This window comes from Oncorhynchus mykiss, chromosome 7, assembly GCF_013265735.2.
Source record: "Oncorhynchus mykiss isolate Arlee chromosome 7, USDA_OmykA_1.1, whole genome shotgun sequence".
Lineage (NCBI taxonomy): Eukaryota > Metazoa > Chordata > Actinopteri > Salmoniformes > Salmonidae > Oncorhynchus > Oncorhynchus mykiss.
Window position 1 is genome coordinate 33,514,451 of NC_048571.1, and position 21,419 is coordinate 33,535,869.

The 21,419-nt window shown below is 42.9% G+C and overlaps 1 protein-coding gene across 6 annotated transcripts in view; it reads left to right on the plus strand.

Annotated features, from left to right (window-relative positions):
- LOC110527673 (matrilin-4) overlaps positions 1-21,419 on the plus strand; it is a 63,038-nt gene that overhangs the window by 15,031 nt on the left and 26,588 nt on the right. For 3 of the 6 annotated variants that reach the window (XM_021609104.2, XM_021609106.2, XM_021609105.2), the window contains exons 7-8: positions 11,148-11,270; positions 14,734-14,856. The exons of 1 other annotated variant lie outside the window; for it this stretch is intronic. In XM_021609104.2, the coding sequence (XP_021464779.1) occupies positions 11,148-11,270; positions 14,734-14,856 (246 nt within the window). The remainder of the gene's footprint in view (positions 1-11,147; positions 11,271-14,733; positions 14,857-21,419) is intronic. 2 more of the 6 variants (XM_021609107.2, XM_021609109.2) reach the window with 2 other exon arrangements.

Below are 21,419 nucleotides of genomic sequence, written 5' to 3' on the forward strand. Positions count from 1 at the left end.
AGCGGGTTTTGAGCATTAGTCAATTCAGCGCTCTGGCACACTCAGACTAGAGTCTTTTGTTCAGACGTGTAGCTAGCTAACAATGAGCCATAATCCCAACTCATGTGTCACGTTCGTCGAATGGAGGAGACCAAGGCGCAGCGTAAGATGAATACATACTTTTTAATGAAGACGAAGAACACTTAAAACCTGTTGTGACTAGGGGGCAGTATTTTCATTTTTGGAAAAAAAACTTTCCCGTAGTAAACGGGATATTTTGTCAGGACAAGATGCTAGAATATGCATATAATTACAGCTTAGAATAGAAAACACTCTAACGTTTCCAAAACTGTAAAAATATTGTCTGTGAGTATAACAGGCTGAGAAAAATCCAATCCGGAAGTGCCTCATGTTTTGAAAGCGCTGCGTTCCAATGTGTCCCTATTGAGCAGTGAATGGGCTATCAAACAGATTACTCTTTCTCCGTATTCCCGAAGGTGTCTACAGCATTGTGACGTAGTTTTACGCATTTATGTTGAAGAATAAGCGGCTACATTGCGCAAGTGGTCACCTGATGCTCTCAGAGAGATTCTCGCGTAAAATACAGAGGTAGCCATTACTCCAATCGGTCCTACTGAAAAACAAATTGTCTCGATGGATATATTATCGAATAGATATTTGAAAAACACCTTGAGGATTAATTATAAACAACGTTTGCCATGTTTCTGTCGATATTATGGAGCTAATTTGGAATATTTTTTGCCGTTTTCGTGACTGCAATTTCCGGGCGATTTCTCAGCCAAACGTGAAGAACAAACGGAGCTATTTCGCCTACAAAAATAATATTTTTGGAAAAAAGGAACATTTTCTATCTAACTGGGAGCCTCGTGAGTGAAAACATCCGAAGCTGATCAAAGGTAAACAATTTAATTTGATTGCTTTTCTGATTTCCGTGACCAAGTTAACTTCTGCTAGCTGGACAAAATGCTATGCTAGGCTATCGATAAACTTACACAAATGCTTGTCTAGCTTTGGCTGTAAAGCATATTTTGAAAATCTGAGATGATAGGGTGATTAAGCTGTCTCAATATATTTCGTTTGTGATTTTCATGAATAGGAATATTTTCTAGGAATATTTATGTCCGTTGCGTTATGCTAATTAGTGTCAGGCGATGATTACGCTCCCGCATGCGGGATGGGGAGTCACTAGAGGTTGTTAACAAACAATACAAAAACAACAAACCGAACGTGAAGCTATATAAAACTAGTGCAGACACAGGCAACTAGACATAGACATAGATATAGACAATAACGCACAAAATACCAAAAGAAGATGGCTGCCTAAATATGGTTCCCAATCAGAGACAACGATACACACCTGCCTCTAATTGAGAACCAATCTAGGCAACCATAGACATATAAAACACCTAGATAGTACACAACCCCAAAAACCTACAAGACCCCTAGACAGTACAAAAAACACATACATCACCAACGTCACTCCCTGACCTAACCAAAACAATAAAAAAAACTAGGAATACTCAGGTCAGGGCGTGACAGTACCCCCGACCGTACCCCCGCAAAACCTAATCTAAAGGGGAGGGTCCGGGTGGGCCTTTTTCACGGCGCGGCTCGGGTGCAGGACGTGGACCCCGCTCTACCTCAGTCTTGAGCCACCACCTCTGGAGCGGGGAGCCTCGCAGCGGGCGTCACTGGACTGAGGAGCGGCTCTGGCAGCTCCGGACAGGAGGGAGATTCCAGCATCGCCGGCGTGACAGGCGGCATCGGCAGCACCTGGTTGGCTGACGGCTCTGGCGGCTCCTGGCTGGCTGACGGCTCTGGCGGCTCCTGGCTGGCTGACGGCTCTGGCGGCTCCTGATTGGCTGACGGCTCTGGCGGCTCCTGGCTGGCTGACGGCTCTGGCGGCTCCTGGCTGGCTGACGGCTCTGGCGGCTCCTGGCTGGCTGACGGCTCTGGCGGCTCCTGGCTGGCTGACGGCTCTGGCGGCTCCTGGCTGGCTGACGGCTCTGGCGGCTCCTGGCTGGCTGACGGCTCTGGAGGCTCAGGACAGGAGGGAGACTCTGGCGGATCCGGACTGGAGGGAGACTCTGGCGGTTCCGGCCTGCGGCCTGTCGTAGGAGGTTCCGGCCTGCGGCCTGTCATAGGAGGTTCCGGCCTGCGGCCCGTCGTAGGAGGTTCCGGCCTGCGGCCCGTCGTAGGAGGTTCCGGCCTGCGGCCCGTCGTAGGAGGTTCCGGCCTGCGGCCCGTCGTAGGAGGTTCTGGTCTGCGGCCCGTCGTAGGAGGTTCCGGTCTGCGGCTCGTCGTAGGAGGTTCCGGTCTGCGGCCCGTCGTAGGAGGTTCCGGTCTGCGGCCCATCGTAAGAGTTTCCGGTCTGTAGACTGTTGCCGGACGTTCTGGACTGGGTACTGTTGCCGGACGCTCTGGACTGGGTACTGTTGCCGGACGCTCTGGACTGGGTACTGTTGCCGGACGCTCTGGACTGGGTACTGTTGCCAGACGCTCTGGACTGGGTACTGTTGCCGGACACTCTGGACTGGCGAGGCGCACTGTAGGCCTGGTGCGTGGTGCCGGCACTGGTGGTACTGGGCTGAGGACACACACCTCAGGGTGAGTGCAGGGAGGAGGAACAGGGAGAACTGGACCCTGGAGGCGCACTGTTGGCCTGGTGCGTGGTGCCGGCACTGGTGTTACCGGGCTAGGGACACGCACCTCAGGGCGAGTGCGAGGATCAGGCACAGGACTTACTGAGCTGTGGAGGCGTACTGGAGGTCTGGAGTGTAAAGCTGACACAACCCATCCTGGCTGGATGCTCATTCTAGCCAGGCCAATGCGAGGAGCTGGAATATAGCGCACCAGGCTAGAAATACGCACTGGAGACACCGTGCGCATCTCTGCATAACACGGTGCCTGACCATTTACACGCGGTAAGCACAAGGAGTTGGCCCAGGTCTCCTACCTGACTTAGCCAGTCTCCTCGTGTGCCCCCCTCAAAAATCTTGGGACTGCCTCTCGGGCTTGCGTACTAGCCGTGTACCCAGTCAGCTTGACCAGCTACCAGCTTGACTAGCTACCAGTACATTTTAACTTGAAATGAAACCACTTTCTGTCAAAATTAAAAACGTGTTATATTTGAAACAGTACACTTTAACTTGACATTAGGCCCATGCAGTTTTACTATGCGATACATAAAAAAAGCTGTGTTAGACAGGATTACCTAGACATACTGACCAGCTGAAACAGACAGAAGCTTGCTACATGACAGACCAGTCCAAATTCAAGTTTGTTATTAAGGCACATGAAAGTTCACATGTTCGCGAAGGCATTTCTGCCAATCAAAACGCATTTTAAGTTAAATAGTTTACGTTCAAACGGCTCGCCTGTGAAGTAGTGACCCGCAACATATGCCTAGTTTCCTGAAACGGGTCTCTTATAAGGTCCCACAGTTGACAATGCATGTCAAAGCAAAAACCAAGGCATGAGGTCAAAGGAATTGTCCGTAGAGCTCCGAGACAAGATTGTGTCTAGGCACAGATCTGGGGAAGGGTACCAAAACATTTCTGCAGCATTAAAAGTGCCCAAGAACACAGTGGCCTCCATCATTCTTAAATGGATGAAGTTTGGAGCCACCAAGACTCTTCCTAGAGCTGGCCGCCCGGCCAAAATGATCAATTGGGGGAGAAGGTCCTTGATCTGGTAGGTGACCAAGGACCCAATGGACACTCTGACAGAGCTCCAGAGTTACTCTGTGGAGATGGGAGAACCTTCCAGAAGGACAACCATCAATCAATCAATGAAATGTATTTTTAAAGCCCTTTTTATATCAGCCGAAGTCACAAAGTGCTGTACAGAAACCCAGCCTAAAACCCCAAACAGCAAACAATGCAGGTGTAGAAGCACGGTGCCTAGGAAGGCAGAAACTAAACTATACTATAAAGGCAGAAACCTAGAGAGGAACCAGGCACTGAGGGGTGGAGATTATGACAGAACATGGCAGAGATGCTCAAACGTTCATAGATGACCAGCAGGGTCAAATAATAATAATCACAGTGGTTGTAGAGGGTGCAACAGGTCAGCACCTCAGGAGTAAATGTCAATTGGATTTTCATAGCCCATCATTCAGAGTTAGATACAGCATGTGGTGGAGAGAGAGTCCAAAACAGCAGGTCCTGCACACGGTAGTACCTCCAGTGAACAGGTCAGGGTTCCATAGCCACAGGCAGAACAGTTGAAACTGGAGCAGCAGCATGACTCGATGGACTGGGGACTGCAAGGAGTCATCAGGAGAAAAAAAGCGAGAGAATTAGAGGGAGCATACTTAAATTCACACAGGACATCGGATAAGACCGGAGAAATACTCCAGATAACAGACTGACCCTAGCCCTCCAACACAAACTATTGCAGCATAAATACTGGAGGCTGAGACAGGATTGGTCGGGAGACACTGTGTCTCTGTCTGACAATACCCCCGGACAGGGCCGAACAGGTAGGATATAACCCAACCCACTTTGCCAAAGCACAGGCCGGGTATAGCTCACAGAGATCTCCCCCACGGCACGAACCCGAGGGGGGCACCAACCCAGACAAGAAGATCACGTCAGTGACATATCCCTCCTAGGGCCAGCATGGAAGTGCACCAGTAAGCCAGTGACTCAGCCCCCCCCCGTAGAGGCTTAGAGGCAGAGAATCCCAGAGGAGAGAGGGGAACCGGACAGGCAGAGACAGCAAGGGCGGATCGTCGCTCTAGTGCCTTTCCGTTCACCTTCACAACCCTGGGCCAGACTACACTCAATCATAGGACCTACTGAAGAGACGAGTCTTCAATAAAGACTTAAAGGCCAAGACCGAATCTGCGTCTCTCACATGGATAGCCAGACCATTCCATAAAAATTGAGCTCTATAGGAGAAAGCCCTGCCTCCAGTGTTTAATTAGAAATTCTAGGGACAATTAGGAGGCCTGCGTCTTGTGACCGTAGCGTACGTGTAGGTATGTACGGCAGGACCAAATCGGAAAGATGGATAGGAGCAAGCCCATGTAATGCTTTGTATTTTAGCAGTAAAACCTTGAAATCAACCCTTGACTCAACAGAAAGCCAGTATCGAGAGGCTAGCGCTGGAGTAATATGATAACATTTTGGTTTCTAGTCAAGATTCCATCAGCCGTGTTTACCACTAACTGAAGTTTATTTAGTGCTTTATCCAGGCAGCCGGAGAGTAAAGCTTGGCAGTAGTCTAACCTAGAAGTGACAAAAGCATGGATACATTTTTTTGCATAATTCTTGGACAGAACGTTTCTGATTTTTGCCATGTTACTTAGATGGAAAAAAGCTGTCCTTTAAATACTCTTGATATGTTCGTCAAAAGGGATCAAGGTCCAGAGTAATGCTGAGGTCCTTCAGTTTTTTTTGAGATGACTGTACAACCATCACTATTAATTGTCAGGTCCAACAGAAGATCTCTTTGTTACTTGGGACCTTGAACTAGCATCTCTGTTTTGTCCGAGTTTAAAAGTTAACTTCTTATGGTATAGGGGACGCTTGCGTCCCACTTGGCCAAAAGCCAGGGAAAATGCAGCGTGGCAAATTCAAATAAAATGATGTAAAAATCGAACTTTCATTAAATCACACATGTAAGATACTAAATTAAAGCTTCATCCAGCCAACATGTCAGATTTTAAAAAGGCTTTTTGGCGAAAGAATTAGAAGCTATTATCTGATGATAGCACAACAGTAAACAAAGAGGGTAGCATATTTCAACCCTGCAGGCGCTACACAAAAGGCAGAAATAAAATACACTGCTCAAAAAAATAAAGGGAACACTAAAATAACACATCCTAGATCTGAATGAATGAAATATTCTTATTAAATACTTTTTTCTTTACATAGTTGAATGTGCTGACAACAAAATCACACAAAAATGATCAATGGAAATCAAATGTATCAACCCATGGAGGTCTGGATTTGGAGCAACACTCAAAATTAAAGTGGAAAACCACACTACAGGCTGATCCAACTTTGATGTAATGTCCTTAAAACAAGTCAAAATGAGGCGCAGTAGTGTGTGTGGCCTCCACGTGCCTGTATGACCTCCCTACAACACCTGGGCATGCTCCTGATGAGGTGGCGGGTGGTCTCCTGAGGGATCTCCTCCCAGACCTGGACTAAAGCATCCGCCAACTCCTGGACAGTCTGTGGTGCAACAGTGGATGGAGTGAGACATGATGTCCCAGATGTGCTCAATTGGATTCAGGTCTGGGGAACGGGCGGGCCAGTCCATAGCATCAATGCCTTCCTCTTGCAGGAACTGCTGACACACTCCAGCCACATGAGGTCTAGCATTGTCTTGCATTAGGAGGAACCCAGGGCCAACCACACCAGCATATGGTCTCACAAGGGGTCTGAGGATCTCATCTCGGTACCTAATGGCAGTCAGGCTACCTCTGGCGAGCACATGGAGGGCTGTGCGGCCCCCCAAAGAAATGCCACCCCACACCATGACTGACCCACCGCCAAACCGGTCATGCTGGAGGATGTTGCAGGCAACAGAACGTTCTCCACGGCGTCTCCAGACTGTCACGCCTGTCACGTGCTCAGTGTGAACCTGCTTTCATATGTGAAGAGCACAGCGCGCCAGTGGCGAATTTGCCAATCTTGGTGTTCTCTGGCAAATGCCAAACGTCCTGCACGGTGTTGGGCTGTAAGCACAACCCCCACCTGTGGACGTTGGGCCCTCATACCACCCTCATGGAGTCTGTTTCTGACCGTTTGAGCAGACACATGCACATTTGTGGCCTGCTGGAGGTCATTTTGCAGGCCTCTGGCAGTGCTCCTCCTGCTCCTCCTTGCACAAAGGCGGAGGTAGCGGTCCTGCTGCTGGGTTGTTGCCCTCCTACGGCCTCCTCCACGTCTCCTGATGTACTGGCCTGTCTCCTGGTAGCGCCTCCATGCTCTGGACACTACGCTGACAGACACAGCAAACCTTCTTGCCACAGCTCGCATTGATGTGCCATCCTGGATGAGCTGCACTATTTGAGCCACTTGTGTGGGTTGTAGACTCCGTCTCATGCTACCACTAGAGTGAAAGCACCGCCAGCATTCAAAAGTGACCAAAACATCAGCCAGGAAGCATAGGAACTGACAAGTGGTCTGTGGTCCCCACCTGCAGAACCACTCCTTTGTTGGGGGTGTCTTGCTAAATGCCTATAATTTCCACCTGTTGTCTATTCCCTTTGCAAAATAGGATGTGAAATTTATTGTCAATCAGTGTTGCTTCCTAACAGTTTGATTTCACAGAAGTGTGATTGACTTGGATTTACATTGTGTTGTTTAAGTGTTCCCTTTATTTTTTTGAGCAGTGTATAAAACATGCCTTACCTTTGACAAGCTTCTTTTGTTGGCACTCCAATATGTCCCATAAACATCACAATTGGTGCTTTTGTTCGATTAATTCCGTCCATATATATAAAAATGTCAATTTATTTGGCGCTTCCAAATTGCGCAACATCACTAAAATATATTTCAAAAGTTGCCTGTAAACTTTGCCAAAACATTTCAAACAACTTTTGTAATACAACTTTAGGTGTTTTTAAACATTAATAATCGATCAAATTGAAGACGGGTCTATCTGTGTTCAATACAGGAAGACAACAAACCAAGATACTTTTCAAGTCTTGCGCAACTCTCAACAGTGTTACGCAGTTCCTAGATTGCCATACTTCTTCATTGCACAAAGGAATAAACTCAACCAAATTTCAAAGACTGGTGACATCCAGTGGAAGCGGTAGGAACTGAAAACATGTTCCTAAGAAATATTGTTTCCCAATGAGAACTCAATGAACAGACAGAGACCTAAAAAAAAAAATCTGAACGGTTAGTCCTCGGGGTTTTGCCTGATACATAAATTCTGTTACACTCACAGATATGATTCAAACCAGTTTTAGAAGTGTTTTCTATCCAAATCTACTAATAATATGCATATTTTATATTCTTGGCATGAGTAGCAGGAAGTTGAAATTAGGTACGCTATTTATCCAAAAGTGAAAATCCTGCCCCCAATACCTTAAGAAGTTAAAAATGTGTCGCAATCCACTACCTTATGTCTGAAACCCAGGCTTCCAGGGAGGGCAATTTTAGGGATTCACATGTTTCATCGAAAGTTACAGCTGTGTATTGTCCGCATAGCAGTGAAAGTTAAAATTATGCTTCCGAATGACATCTCCAAAAGTTAAAATAGTGTAAACAATAGTGGTCCTAAAACAGAACCTTGAGGAACACCGGAATTTACAGTTGTCAAAAGACAAACCATCCACAGAGACAAGCTGATATCTTTCCGACAGATAACATCTAAACCAGGCCAGAACTTATCTGTCTAGACCAATTTGGGTTTCCAATCTCTCCAAAAGAATGTGGCCTCCAGTAGAAAGAAGCACTAAGGCACAAGGACAGATGCAGAGCCTTGGTCTGACTCCATTAACCTCTCTGATCTCCCAAACCCGGATCCGGTATCGTGACTACAGCCTCAAGCTCATTACCATAACGCAACGTTAACTATTCATGAAAATCGCAAATGAAATGAAATAAATATGCTAGCTCTCAAGCTTAGCCTTTTGTTAACAACACTGTCATCTCAGATTTTCAAAATATGCTTCTCAACCATTGCAAAACAAGCATTTGTGTAACAGTATTGATGGCTAACGTAGCATTTAGCATTAGCATTCAGCTGGCAACATTTACACAAAAAAACAGAAAAGCATTCAAATAAAATCATTTACCTTTGAAGAACTTCAGATGTTTTCATTGAGGAGACTCTCAGATAGCAAATGTTCAGTTTTTCCTGAAAGATTATTTGTTTAGGACAAATCGCTCCGTTTTCTGCGTCACGTTTAGCTATGAAAAAACCCCTGTATCCAGGATTGTGTAAATCTATCAGCAAGCTCATTAGCATAACACAACGTTAACTATTCATGAAAATCGCAAATGAAATGAAATAAATATGCCATCTCTCAAGCTTAGCCTTTTGTAAACAACACTGTCATCTCAGATTTTCAAAATATGCTTCTCAACCATAGGAAAACAATCATTTGTGTAAAAGTAGCTAGCTAGCGTTAGCATTTAGCATTAGCATTTTGCGTTAGCATTAGCGTTAGCATCCAGCACGCAACATTAACAAAAACATAAAAGCCTTCAAATAAAATCATTTACCTTTGAAGAACTTCTGATGTTTTCAATGAGGATACTCTCAGTTAGATAGCAGATGCTCAGTTTTTCCAAAAAGATTCCTTGTGTATTAGAAATAGCTCCGTTTTATACATCACATTTGGCTACCAAAAAAAATCCGAAAATTCAGTCCTCAAAACGCGAACTTTTTTCCAAATTAACTCCATAATATCGACTGAAAACATGGCAAACGTTGTTTAGAATCAATCATCAAGGTGTTTTTCACATATCTCTTCATTGATACATCGTTCTTGGACACATGGTTTCTCCCCTATATCAAATGGATAGGTACGAGCAGCTGGCAATTGCGCACCGAATTCCACGCAGGACACCAGGCGGACACTTGGAAAATGTAGTCTCTTATGGTCAATCTTCCAATGATATGCCTGCAAATACGTCACAATGCTGCTAAGACCTTGGGCGAACGACAGAAAGTGTAGGCTCATTCCTTGCGCAATCACAGCCATATAAGGAGACAATGGAAAACAGAGCTTCAGAAATTCTGCTAATTCCTGGTTGATGCATCATCTTGGTTTCGCCTGTAGAATGAGTTCTGGGGCACTTACAGACAAAATCTTTGCAGATTCTGAAACTTCAGAGTGTTTTCTTTCCAAAACTGTCAAGAATATGCATAGTCGAGCATCTTTTCGTGACAAAATATCGCGCTTAAAACGGGAACGTTTTTTATCCAAAAATGAAATAGCGCCCCTAGAGATCTAACAGGTTAACCTCTAGTGACACCCCATCCCGTGAACGGGACCGTTGTCATCATCTGACACTAATTAGCATAATGCAACGGACATAAATATTACTAGAAAATATTCCTATTCATGAAAATCACAAGTGAAATATATTGAGACACAGCTTAGCCTTTTGTTAATCACCCTGTCATCTCAGATTTTCAAAATATGCTTTACAGCCAAAGCTAGACAAGCATTTGTGTAAGTTTATCGATAGCCTAGCATAGCATTTTGTCCAGCTAGCAGCAGGTAACTTGGTCACGGAAATCAGAAAAGATCAAATGTTTTCATTCATGAGACTCCCAGTTAGATAGCAAATGTTCCTTTTTTCCCAAAATATTATTTTTGTAGGCGAAATAGCTCCGTTTGTTCTTCACGTTTGGCTGAGAAATCGCCCGGAAATTGCAGTCACGAAAACGTCGAAAAACATTCCAAATTAGCTCCATAATTTCGACAGAAACATGGAAAACGTTGTTTATAATCAATCTTCAAGGTGTTTTTCAAATATCTATTCGATAATATATCCATCGAGACAATTCGTTTTTCAGTAGGACCGATTGGAGTAATGGCTACCTCTGTATTTTACGCGAGAATCTCTCTGGGAGCATCAGGTGACCACTTGCGCAATGTAGCTGCGTACGGGTATTCTTCAACATATATGCGTATAACTACGTCACAATGCTGTAGACACCTTCAGGAATACGGAGAAAGAGTAATCTGGTTGATAGCCCATTCACTGCTCAATAAGGACACATTGGAACGCAGCACTTTCAAAACATGGGGCACTTCCGGATTGGATTTTTCTCAGGCTTTCGCCTGCAACATCAGTTCTGTTATACTCACAGACAATATTTTTACAGTTTTGGAACATGTAGAGTGTTTTCTATCCTAAGCTGTCAATTACATGCATATTCTAGCATCTTGTCCTGACAAAATATCCCGTTTACTATGGGAACGTTATTTTTCCAAAAATGAAAATACTGCCCCCTAGTCACAATTAAAACAATATTTCCCATAGACTTAAGGGTCCTGCTTTAAATGACGTGCAGCTTATGAAGCCTTCATAAAGCCTTCATTAGCACTACATAAATGTGTGACAAATACAATCAAGAGCATTTTTGAATACTATTTAATATTATGCATTATAAATGAGTTTCTATAAGCATATAATTTTCTTGCATTTTCCTTCCTTCAGTGATCGACTACTGTTCGTTTGGGAATCACAGCTGTCAGCATGAATGTGTGGATGTACTCAATGGCTATTTCTGCCGCTGTGCTGAGGGATACACGCTCCAAGAGGATGGAAAGACCTGCCAGAGTAAGTTTCCACACACTTTAAAGGGCCAATGCAGCTGCTTTTATCTCAATATCAAATCATTTCTGGGTAACAATTAAGTACAGTTCCTTACTGTGATTGTTTTCAATTAAAATGGTTAAAAAATAAACAGCAAAGAGCAATATCTCAAGTAAGTATTTTGCTAGGACTCTTTGGGAGTGTTCTGAGTGGGGAAAGGAAAACTGAAAACTAGCTGTTATTGGCAGAGGTTTGGAACTCTCTTATTTATCTATTAGATAATTTACTGCCAGGTGATGTCAACAGGCAGGTCAAACCTCTATCCAACTAAAAGGGCATTATCATCAATTTCACAGTATTATTCCAACCTCATATTGTGGAAATATATATAAATCATAGAAAAATCACATTTTTGACTGCACTGGGCCTTTAAGAGGCTTGAAACTTTATAAAGCCAGGAGCACGCTTCAGCTATTGAACCCAAATATTGAAGTCTATGTAAGTCTATGTATTTTTATTTTTGTACATTAGTCTACACATAGCCATTTGGGAGTACAACTGTTTTATTTTACATGGAAAAATACTCTAAATTGGATGTTTGTAAAAAGTGGTGACCATTATCTGTGTGTACTGTTAATCTAATGAACGAACAATAGATTAATAAACACTAACTTAATAAGTGGTATGACCTACAGTAGTTACTCCTCTCTACTTAAAAACAAACAAACAAAAAAAGCTATCCAACCAAGCCTTTGTTATCCAATTCACTTTCACTGAGTTTTCTAACTTAATAAAATACACTGGACTCAACTGGATATGGTCACTTGCCTAGAAAATCTCAAGATAAATCTGCTCTTTGACAGATAGTTCCCATGAAGTGAAACCTTATATTTCCCCAGGCCACATCCATGGATGACTATACCGCCAAACATAATATCAAAGCCTTATTAATTTATTCATTCATCATCATACATGTGCCAAAAAAAAGTATGTTGGTTATTTCTCCAACTGGTACATCACATGCATGCATGCATACGTGCATAAATGTTGGCGAGTATCTCCTGGTAAAGCTTACTTGCCATATCAATATTTTTGTAGTGTTTTGTTATTTATTTGTGCCAGACGTGTCTACAATTACAGTGGCTTGCGAAAGTATGCACCCCCGTGTAATTTTTCCTATTTTGTTACCTTACAACACAACATGCCTACCACTTTGAAAATGCTAAATATTTTTTAATTATTTTTATTATAAGACAAAAAAAACTGAACTTAAGCGTGCAATACTTTGTAGAGCCACCTTTTGCTGCAATTACAGCTGCAGGTCTCTTGGGGTATGTCTCAATAACCTTGGCACATCTAGCCACTGGGATCATTGCCCCTTCAAAACTGCTCCAGCTCCTTCAAATTGAATGGGTTCCGCTGGTGTACAGCAATCTTTAAGTAATACCACAGATTCTCAATTGGATTGATGTCTGGGCTTTGACTAGGCTATTCCAAGACATTTAAATGTTTCCCCTTAAACCACTCAAGTGTTCCTTTAGCAGTATGCTTAGGGTCTGTCACGATCGTCGTAATGAGCGGACTAAGGCGCAGCGTGTTCCACATATTTTTAATCTCCGTGAAACAAACAACTAAACGTGAAGTCATGACGTGCACACAGGCAGCTAAACATAAACAATATCCCACAAATGGTTACTTAAATATGAAAAATGGCTACTTAAATATGGTCCCCAATTAGAGGCAATGATTACCAGCTGCCTCTAATTGGGAACCATACGAAACACCAACATAGAAAATGTCAACTAGAAGACCCCCTAGTCACGCCCTGACCTACTACACCATAGAGAAACAAGAGCTCTCTATGGTGAGGGTGTGACAGGGTCATCGTCCTGCTGGAAGGTTAACTTCTGTCCCAGTCTCAAATCTCTGGAAGACTGAAACAGGTTTCCCTCAAGAATATCCCTGTATTTAGTGTCATCCATCATGCCTTCAATTCTGACCAGTTTCCCAGTCACTGCTGACAAAAAACATCCCCACATGCATCATGCTGATGCTGCCACCACCATGCTTCACTGTGGGGATGAATATCTCGGGGTGATGAGAGGTGTTGGGTTTGTGCCAGATATGTTTTTCTTGATGGCCAAAAAGCTAAATTTTAGTCTCATCTGACCAGAGTACCTTCTTCCATATTTTTGGGGAGTCATCAACATGCCTTTTGGCGAACACCAAATGTGTCTGCTTATTTTCTTCATTAGACAATTGCTTTTTTAGCCACTCTTCCGTAAAGCCCAACTCTGTGGAGTGTACGGCTTAAAGTGGTCCTATGGACAGATACTCCAATCTCCGCTGTGGAGCTTTGCAGCTCCTTCAGGGTTATATTTGGTCTCTTTGTTGCCTCTTTCTAGATTAATGCCCTCCTTGCCTGATCCCCGAGTTTTGGTGGGTGGCCCTCTCTTGGCAGGTCTGTTGTGGTGCCATATTCTTCCCATTTTTTAATAATGGATTTAATGGTGCTCCGTGGGATGTTCAAAGTTTCTGATATTTTTTTATTACCCAACCCTGATCTGTACTTCTCCACAACTTTGTCCCTGACCTGTTTGGAGAGCTCCTTGCTCTTCATGGTGCCCCTTGCATAGTGGTGTTGCAGACTCTGGAGCCTTTCAGAAAAGGGGTATATATACTGAGATGATATGACAGATCATGTGACACTTAGATTGCACACATGTGGACTTTATTTAACTAATTACGTGACTTCTGGGGGTAATTGGTTTCACCAGATCTTATTCAGGGGCTTCATAGCAAGGGGGTGTACACATTTGTTTAGTTATTATTTCGATTAGTTATTATTTCAATTTTTTTTAAACAAGTATTTTTTTTTCATTTCACTTCACCAATTTGGACTATTTTGTGTATGTCAATTACATGAAATCCAAACAAAATCGATTTAAACTACAGGTTGTCATGCAACAAAATAGGAAAATCGCCAAGGGGAATGAATACTTTTGCATCATTGGTATTACCAGGTCGCAGTTGTAAATTATAAATACAATAACTCAAACGGTAAACAGTCAGAAAGTACATTAGACTGACTGCCGGAATATTTTTCTCAGCTGATCCTCAAATCTGCATAACGGTTCAAGATGGTTAGAATGATCAGTAGTAAGCTGGACTGCCAGTATGAAGTAAATGGGTATCACTTCACCTAAGGTGCACACGCGTAATAAATTGATATTAGTTATAAGCATGTATGAGTTCATACTGTTTTACAGTCAACACATGATACAGTATATCCTGTCTTTGGCAATTTTTCAACACGACTCAAAAGATTTTACCTCAGGATCATTATGGAATGATAAGACATTTTAAGACTATCATAAATCCTTACTGCATGATAATGCATTATGTGTGTGGACCTTAATGAACTGTATTCTGTACATGAAACCACAGCCATGCCATAATCAGTGTCTCTGTTTTTTATGAAACACAGTGATGGACCTGTGTGATGAGGGTAAGCATGACTGTGAGCAGATCTGTATCGCCTCGCCAGGCGTCTTCACCTGCAACTGCAACGCTGGCTACACTCTCAACAATGACAAGAAGACCTGTACAAGTTAGTGAGGCCAAACAGTAGAATGTATTTAGCTGGGAGCAGATTTATCCAACAGCATATTTAAGGTGGCTGCTTGTTAAGGTTTGCGGTGATCATTGTGAGCACAACAAATCTACATACTGTTCCATATTGGTCAAGCCCGAGACCCGCCTTTAAAATATGAATAGTGAAAATCTGTTCTAAAATGTCAATCAATCAAAATGATATTTAACGATTAACTTTGACTATATATCCATAACACATTCATTACACATCTATAAGTGTTTAATGAACATTTTAGAACATGTCCCAACCACATTATTAAAGATTAATGAAAAATATCCATAGCATATCTATAGCGCATTCATATCATGCTATGCAAGAGTTCATATTTAGGCATCTTAATAGATGCATCGTTACAATGACAGAGTAGTGTCATCATTATGACTGTTCTGAAAAGTGTGCTTCTGCCATACCATTGTTATCGTATATGCCAAAAGGCCAAATCTAATTTTGAAAATGTTGAAGATTATGCTTATTTATACAACGGGTGTTTTGGAATTCCCATTGTTAGACCTGATGTTATAGTCTAGAGCAGCAGGTAGCCTAGCGGTTAGAGTGTTGGGCCAGTAGCCAAAAGGTTGCTGGTTTGAATACCTGAGCCGTCAAGGTGAAAAATCTGTTGCGGTGTTGCCAATTTAGCAACTTAGTTGCTATATTTAGTGAGTTTTCAGACCCCCTCCAGAGACTTTTATGCGTAAAAGACTCTAGCGACAAATTCAAAATGACATCTAGTGACTTCTGGGATAAATCAAGGAGCCAATAGCAGATCTCACTGAAAAATTGTTGGCAACACTGATCTGTTGATGTGTCCTTGAGCAAGGCACTTAACCCTAATTTGCTCCAGTGGCGCCGTACTACTACGGCTGACAACACATTTCACTAGACCTATCTGGTGTATGTGATAATAAAACATCTGTTTATCATGCCAATGATACACTAAATACCATCCACATGGCGAGTACATTCAGAAAAAGTGTCATCATTTACATTGTTACCAAGCAAGCACTACTCCTACTACTACTTTTACAGACCCACTGCCCAGCCATGCAATTTATAAACTTAATCACCACTGTAAAAAGCATCTAGACATTATAATTTGCAACATCAATTTTGAAATTCGATCTCCACTGTGTCCCATAGTAATAAACGTAACGAGACCAATGATTTATAAACAAAATACACTAGATGACTGATAGGGGGCACTGTGTCCCATAGTAGGGAGTCGGAATGAGACCAATCATTTATAAACTATATACACTAGATCACTGATAGGTGCTGTGTTGAAGCCACAGTGTCTCCATCTTGGCATCCCCTTACCATTTTCCATTTTTTGGAGAAGCTTTAGAAATGCATTTATTAATGTCTACATTAGTTTTTGCCATATGAGGGCGATTCGTGCAAGTTGGTGGAAGAACACGGGAGTTCTTATAGAACGCCAGCAAAAAAAGCCTCTATTTACATGTTGCTTATGAGTGCATTGCACACTACTTTTGGATTATTATTGGATTTTAAGGCTCGTATGATTGTCCTGCTTAATAATAAACTTCAACCAGTACAATGGCTATTTGGCTAGCTTTTTTGATACAGCCTATGTCAATGAGCGTTAGCATTCCAACTAACAACTGCTGCATTCCAGATAGTTATTTTGTAAAGAGCACAACCAAATATGCTGTTCAAGCATTTTAGAAGTAATAAAATGTAAATCTAGACTAAATCTAGGTTTTCTTACTGCAGCCAAGAGTCTCGCGCATCTGTGTGTGACGTCAGTTTGTCGTGTACTGGAAAAGGTTGTATTAATATCAAATCAAATCAAATTTATTTATATAGCCCTTCTTACATCAGTTGATATATCAAAGTGCTGTACAGAAACCCAGCCTAAAACCCCAAACAGCAAGCAATGCAGGTGAAGAGGCACGGTGGCTAGGAAAAACTCCCTAGAAAGGGCAAAACCTAGGAAGAAACCTAGAGAGGAACCAGGCTATGAGGGGTGGCCAGTCCTCTTCTGGCTGTGCCAGCTGGAGATTATAACAGAACATGGCCAAGATGTTCAAATGTTCTTAAATGACCAGCATGGTCAAATAATAATAACCACAGTAGTTGTCGAGGGTGCAGCAAGTCAGGAGTAAATGTCAGTTGGCTTTTCATAGCCGATCATTGGCTTTTCATAGCTGATCATTAAGAGTATCTCTAACTCTCCTGCTGTCTCTAGAGAGTTGAAAACAGCAGGTCTATGATGGGTAGCACATCCGGTGAACAGGTCAGGGTTCCATAGCCACAGGCAGAACAGTTGAAACTGGAGCAGCAGCACGGCCAGGTGAACTGGGGACAGCAAGCAGTCATCATGCCAGGTAGTCCTGAGGCATGGTCCTAGGGCTCAGGTCCTCCGAGAGAGAGAAAGAAAGAGAGAAAGAGAGAATTAGAGAGAGCATACTTCAATTCACACAGGACACCGGATAAGACAGGAGAAGTACTCCAGATATAACAAACTGACCATAGCCCCCAACACAAACTACTGCAGCATAAATATAAATATTTCATTAACCTTTTAATAATGTGGTTGGGATCTGTTGTAACACATACCTGAAATGCTTATGGATGTGTAATGAATGTGTTATGGATATATAGTCAAAGTAAATCGCTAGCGAGAGATAAAAATGTAAACAATAGTTACCCGGAGGAAAATGTGGGAGGGTCATACTTTTTCAATTTCAGTCAAGGGGAGGTTTTAGCATTTTTTTGTATTTAGTCCAGGGGAGGGTTATGTAATTTGTAATCGATTAAATGTTATATTGCTCAGGGTTTGAGAATTAGTTGCTTATCATAGTATCTCATGTGTGTCCGATGATGGCCCTTATCCCTGATTTTCTGCAGGGTGTACAATATCAAGTTCACCTAGTGTGGTCTCAGTAAAATGATCCATGACTTACTATAGGCCTAGGCTATATGAAGAGCATGCTCGTAGAAGCACAGGGCAAAGTTATATACTTTAAGAAAATGTACTTCAAAGTCCCTAGCTTTTTGCGCTTCTGGGATGGTGTATATGAGTGGCGGACGGTGCCGTTTAAAATGAGGGAGGACATTTTTTTATTTTTTTTTATGAGCATGGACTTTTTTCTATTACAGCATATTGGATGACTGTCATATTCCATTCACCTAGCTCAAATTAACATCAATAGGTTTACTACATGATACTAAAATGTTCCTTATACCCAGCATGAGGTTACTACAACCTAGCCTATGAATGAAAGTTTACAACATAGTGACAGACATTGACACATTCAATACTGCCTTGCACAATCTTGTCTGCAGCTAGCTGATCTAGTCTAACACTTGCAAACAAGAGTTCCTATTGTTTATCCCCGTTTCGTTCAGTTTGCTTCTGTTTAATACATTATTTTCAGCAAAATTGGCGGAATGAATACACCCTTGATCACACACAAACACAGTTCACTGTCATAGTAGCCACATACAAACTGTATGATCCCTTTGATCATTGGATACTTCCTTCTCGCATCTAGGCGCTCTTCTCTTTTCACCTATTCCCTTCGCTTGTGGACTTCATTGCACAACACATCAGCTGTCTGTGACCAGGCGAAAAAACCTTTCCAACAAACCTTCATATCATCACTGCTAAACTGCTACACACAGCCTACATCATCACCATATTAGCTAACAGAACTAACGCATTAGTAAACCCGCTACAATCATGCAGTAAGTACAGTGCACAGTTAGCAAGCAGTTTAGCAGTTACACTGGTGGGTCCCAGTAGCAAGAAATTATTAAAACTAAAAGCTTACCTTGACTTGGAAGAGTTCCAGTGTTGGATAGCCATAACCAGCCTGGTCCGACCCGAGCATATGCCCGCCGAGAGAGGCTCTCAATGTCATGAGCTAGCACCCGTAGTGGCTCTCCAGGCTGCCTGCGTCTATTACTCAGTTCAGAGCGCAGCAGCCCGGGCTGTACACACTGTCCAAAGCGTCTCCGCAATTTTCCCACTACAGCCCCATAATCACATCTGTCCTCGGGGCTAATCAATATCAAACAGGCCAGAGCATCATCTGTGAGGCACAAAGCCAACTGCAGTGCCCTTTCTTCATTCGACGACCCCTCAAAATTAGCTAACAGTTCAAACTGAGCATAAAAAGCTTCCCAATCCGCCTTACCGGAATACTTTGGGGTCTTAACAGATACGGATGCAACCGGGAACTGGGAGCCACCATGTTTGTATACATCCTGAGCCCCAGGATGTTTGTAGCCCACGCCAAATGATACCCTATAAACCAACCGTGAGCTTCTCTTGTGAAGACCAGACGTAAAAGAGAGAACAATGGCTAAACCTGGTCTTAACTTCCAATGCTCCATCCCCCTGCCCAACCCCCCTTCACGCCACTCCGCCAACCACAAACATTCCAGGCATTCCCGTGATTGGCAGATAGCAGGTTGATTGGCATGTTGGACCCCGTAAACACTGGGTACTGGTAAGTACAACACAACCAACTGATAGCCTAACACATAACAGACTGTCTGTGCGGGTCGCTACAGTATTAAGGATCCTCATTGGCACTCTTCCTGGGGTGCAACAACATTAAGGCAGTTATAAACAATAAAAAATAGCACACACACAGCACATTAAGTGTGTGCCCTCAGGCCTTTACCACATATCAAAATCCATGTGTAAGTGTGTGTATAGTAAATGTGTTAGCATGTGTGTGTCTGTGCCTGGGTGTGTCTCTTCACAGTCCCCGTTGTTCCATAAAGTGTATTTATATCTGTTTTTTTATCTGATTCCACTGCTTGCATAATTTACCTGATGTGGAGTAGAGTTCCATATAGTCATGGCTCTATGCAGTACTGTGTGCCTCCCATAGTCTGTTCTGGACTTGGGGATTGTGAGAATCTTCTGGTTGCATGTCTTGTGGGGTATGCATGGGTGTCTGAGCTGTGTGCTACTAAGGCTAGGCGTCCCACTAGTGGGACACCTGTCAACAACATCCGATGAAATTAGCGGGCACGTAGTTCAAATAAATAATCATAATATTAAACATTTATGAACAAACCTTCACATGACCCTACAAAGGGCCTTGGTACCGGTCGTAGAAAAAATAACTTCACTGGATTTTGAAATACTACAGTGCCTTGCGAAAGTATTCGGCCCCCTTGAACTTTGCGACCTTTTGCCACATTTCAGGCTTCAAACATAAAGATATAAAACTGTATTTTTTTGTGAAGAATCAACAACAAGTGGGACACAATCATGAAGTGGAACGACATTTATTGGATATTTCAAACTTTTTTAACAAATCAAAAACTGAAAAATTGTGCGTGCAAAATTATTCAGCCCCCTTAAGTTAATACTTTGTAGCGCCACCTTTTGCTGCGATTACAGCTGTAAGTCGCTTGGGGTATGTCTCAATCAGTTTTGCACATCGAGAGACTGACATTTTTTCCCATTCCTCCTTGCAAAACAGCTCGAGCTCAGTGAGGTTGGATGGAGAGCATTTGTGAACAGCAGTTTTCAGTTCTTTCCACAGATTCTCGATTGGATTCAGGTCTGGACTTTGACTTGGCCATTCTAACACCTGGATATGTTTATTTTTGAACCATTCCATTGTAGATTTTGCTGTATGTTTTGGATCATTGTCTTGTTGGAAGACAAATCTCTGTCCCAGTCTCAGGTCTTTTGCAGACTCCATCAGGTTTTCTTCCAGAATGGTCCTGTATTTGGCTCCATCCATCTTCCCATCAATTTTAACCATCTTCCCTGTCCCTGCTGAAGAAAAGCAGGCCCAAACCATGATGCTGCCACCACCATGTTTGACAGTGGGGATGGTGTGTTCAGGGTGATGAGCTGTGTTGCTTTTACGCCAAACATAACGTTTTGCATTGTTGCCAAAAAGTTCAATTTTGGTTTCATCTGACCAGAGCACCTTCTTCCACATGTTTGGTGTGTCTCCCAGGTGGCTTGTGGCAAACTTTAAACAACACTTTTTATGGATATCTTTAAGAAATGGCTTTCTTCTTGCCACTCTTCCATAAAGGCCAGATTTGTGCAATATACGACTGATTGTTGTCCTATGGACAGAGTCTCCCACCTCAGCTGTAGATCTCTGCAGTTCATCCAGAGTGATCATGGGCCTCTTGGCTGCATCTCTGATCAGTCTTCTCCTTGTATGAGCTGAAAGTTTAGAGGGACGGCCAGGTCTTGGTAGATTTGCAGTGGTCTGATACTCCTTCCATTTCAATATTATCGCTTGCACAGTGCTCCTTGGGATGTTTAAAGCTTGGGAAATCTTTTTGTATCCAAATCCGGCTTTAAACTTCTTCACAACAGTATCTCGGACCTGCCTGGTGTGTTCCTTGTTCTTCATGATTCTCTCTGCGCTTTTAACGGACCTCTGAGACTATCACAGTGCAGGTGCATTTATACGGAGACTTGATTACACACAGGTGGATTGTATTTATCATCATTAGTCATTTAGGTCAACATTGGATCATTCAGAGATCCTCACTGAACTTCTGGA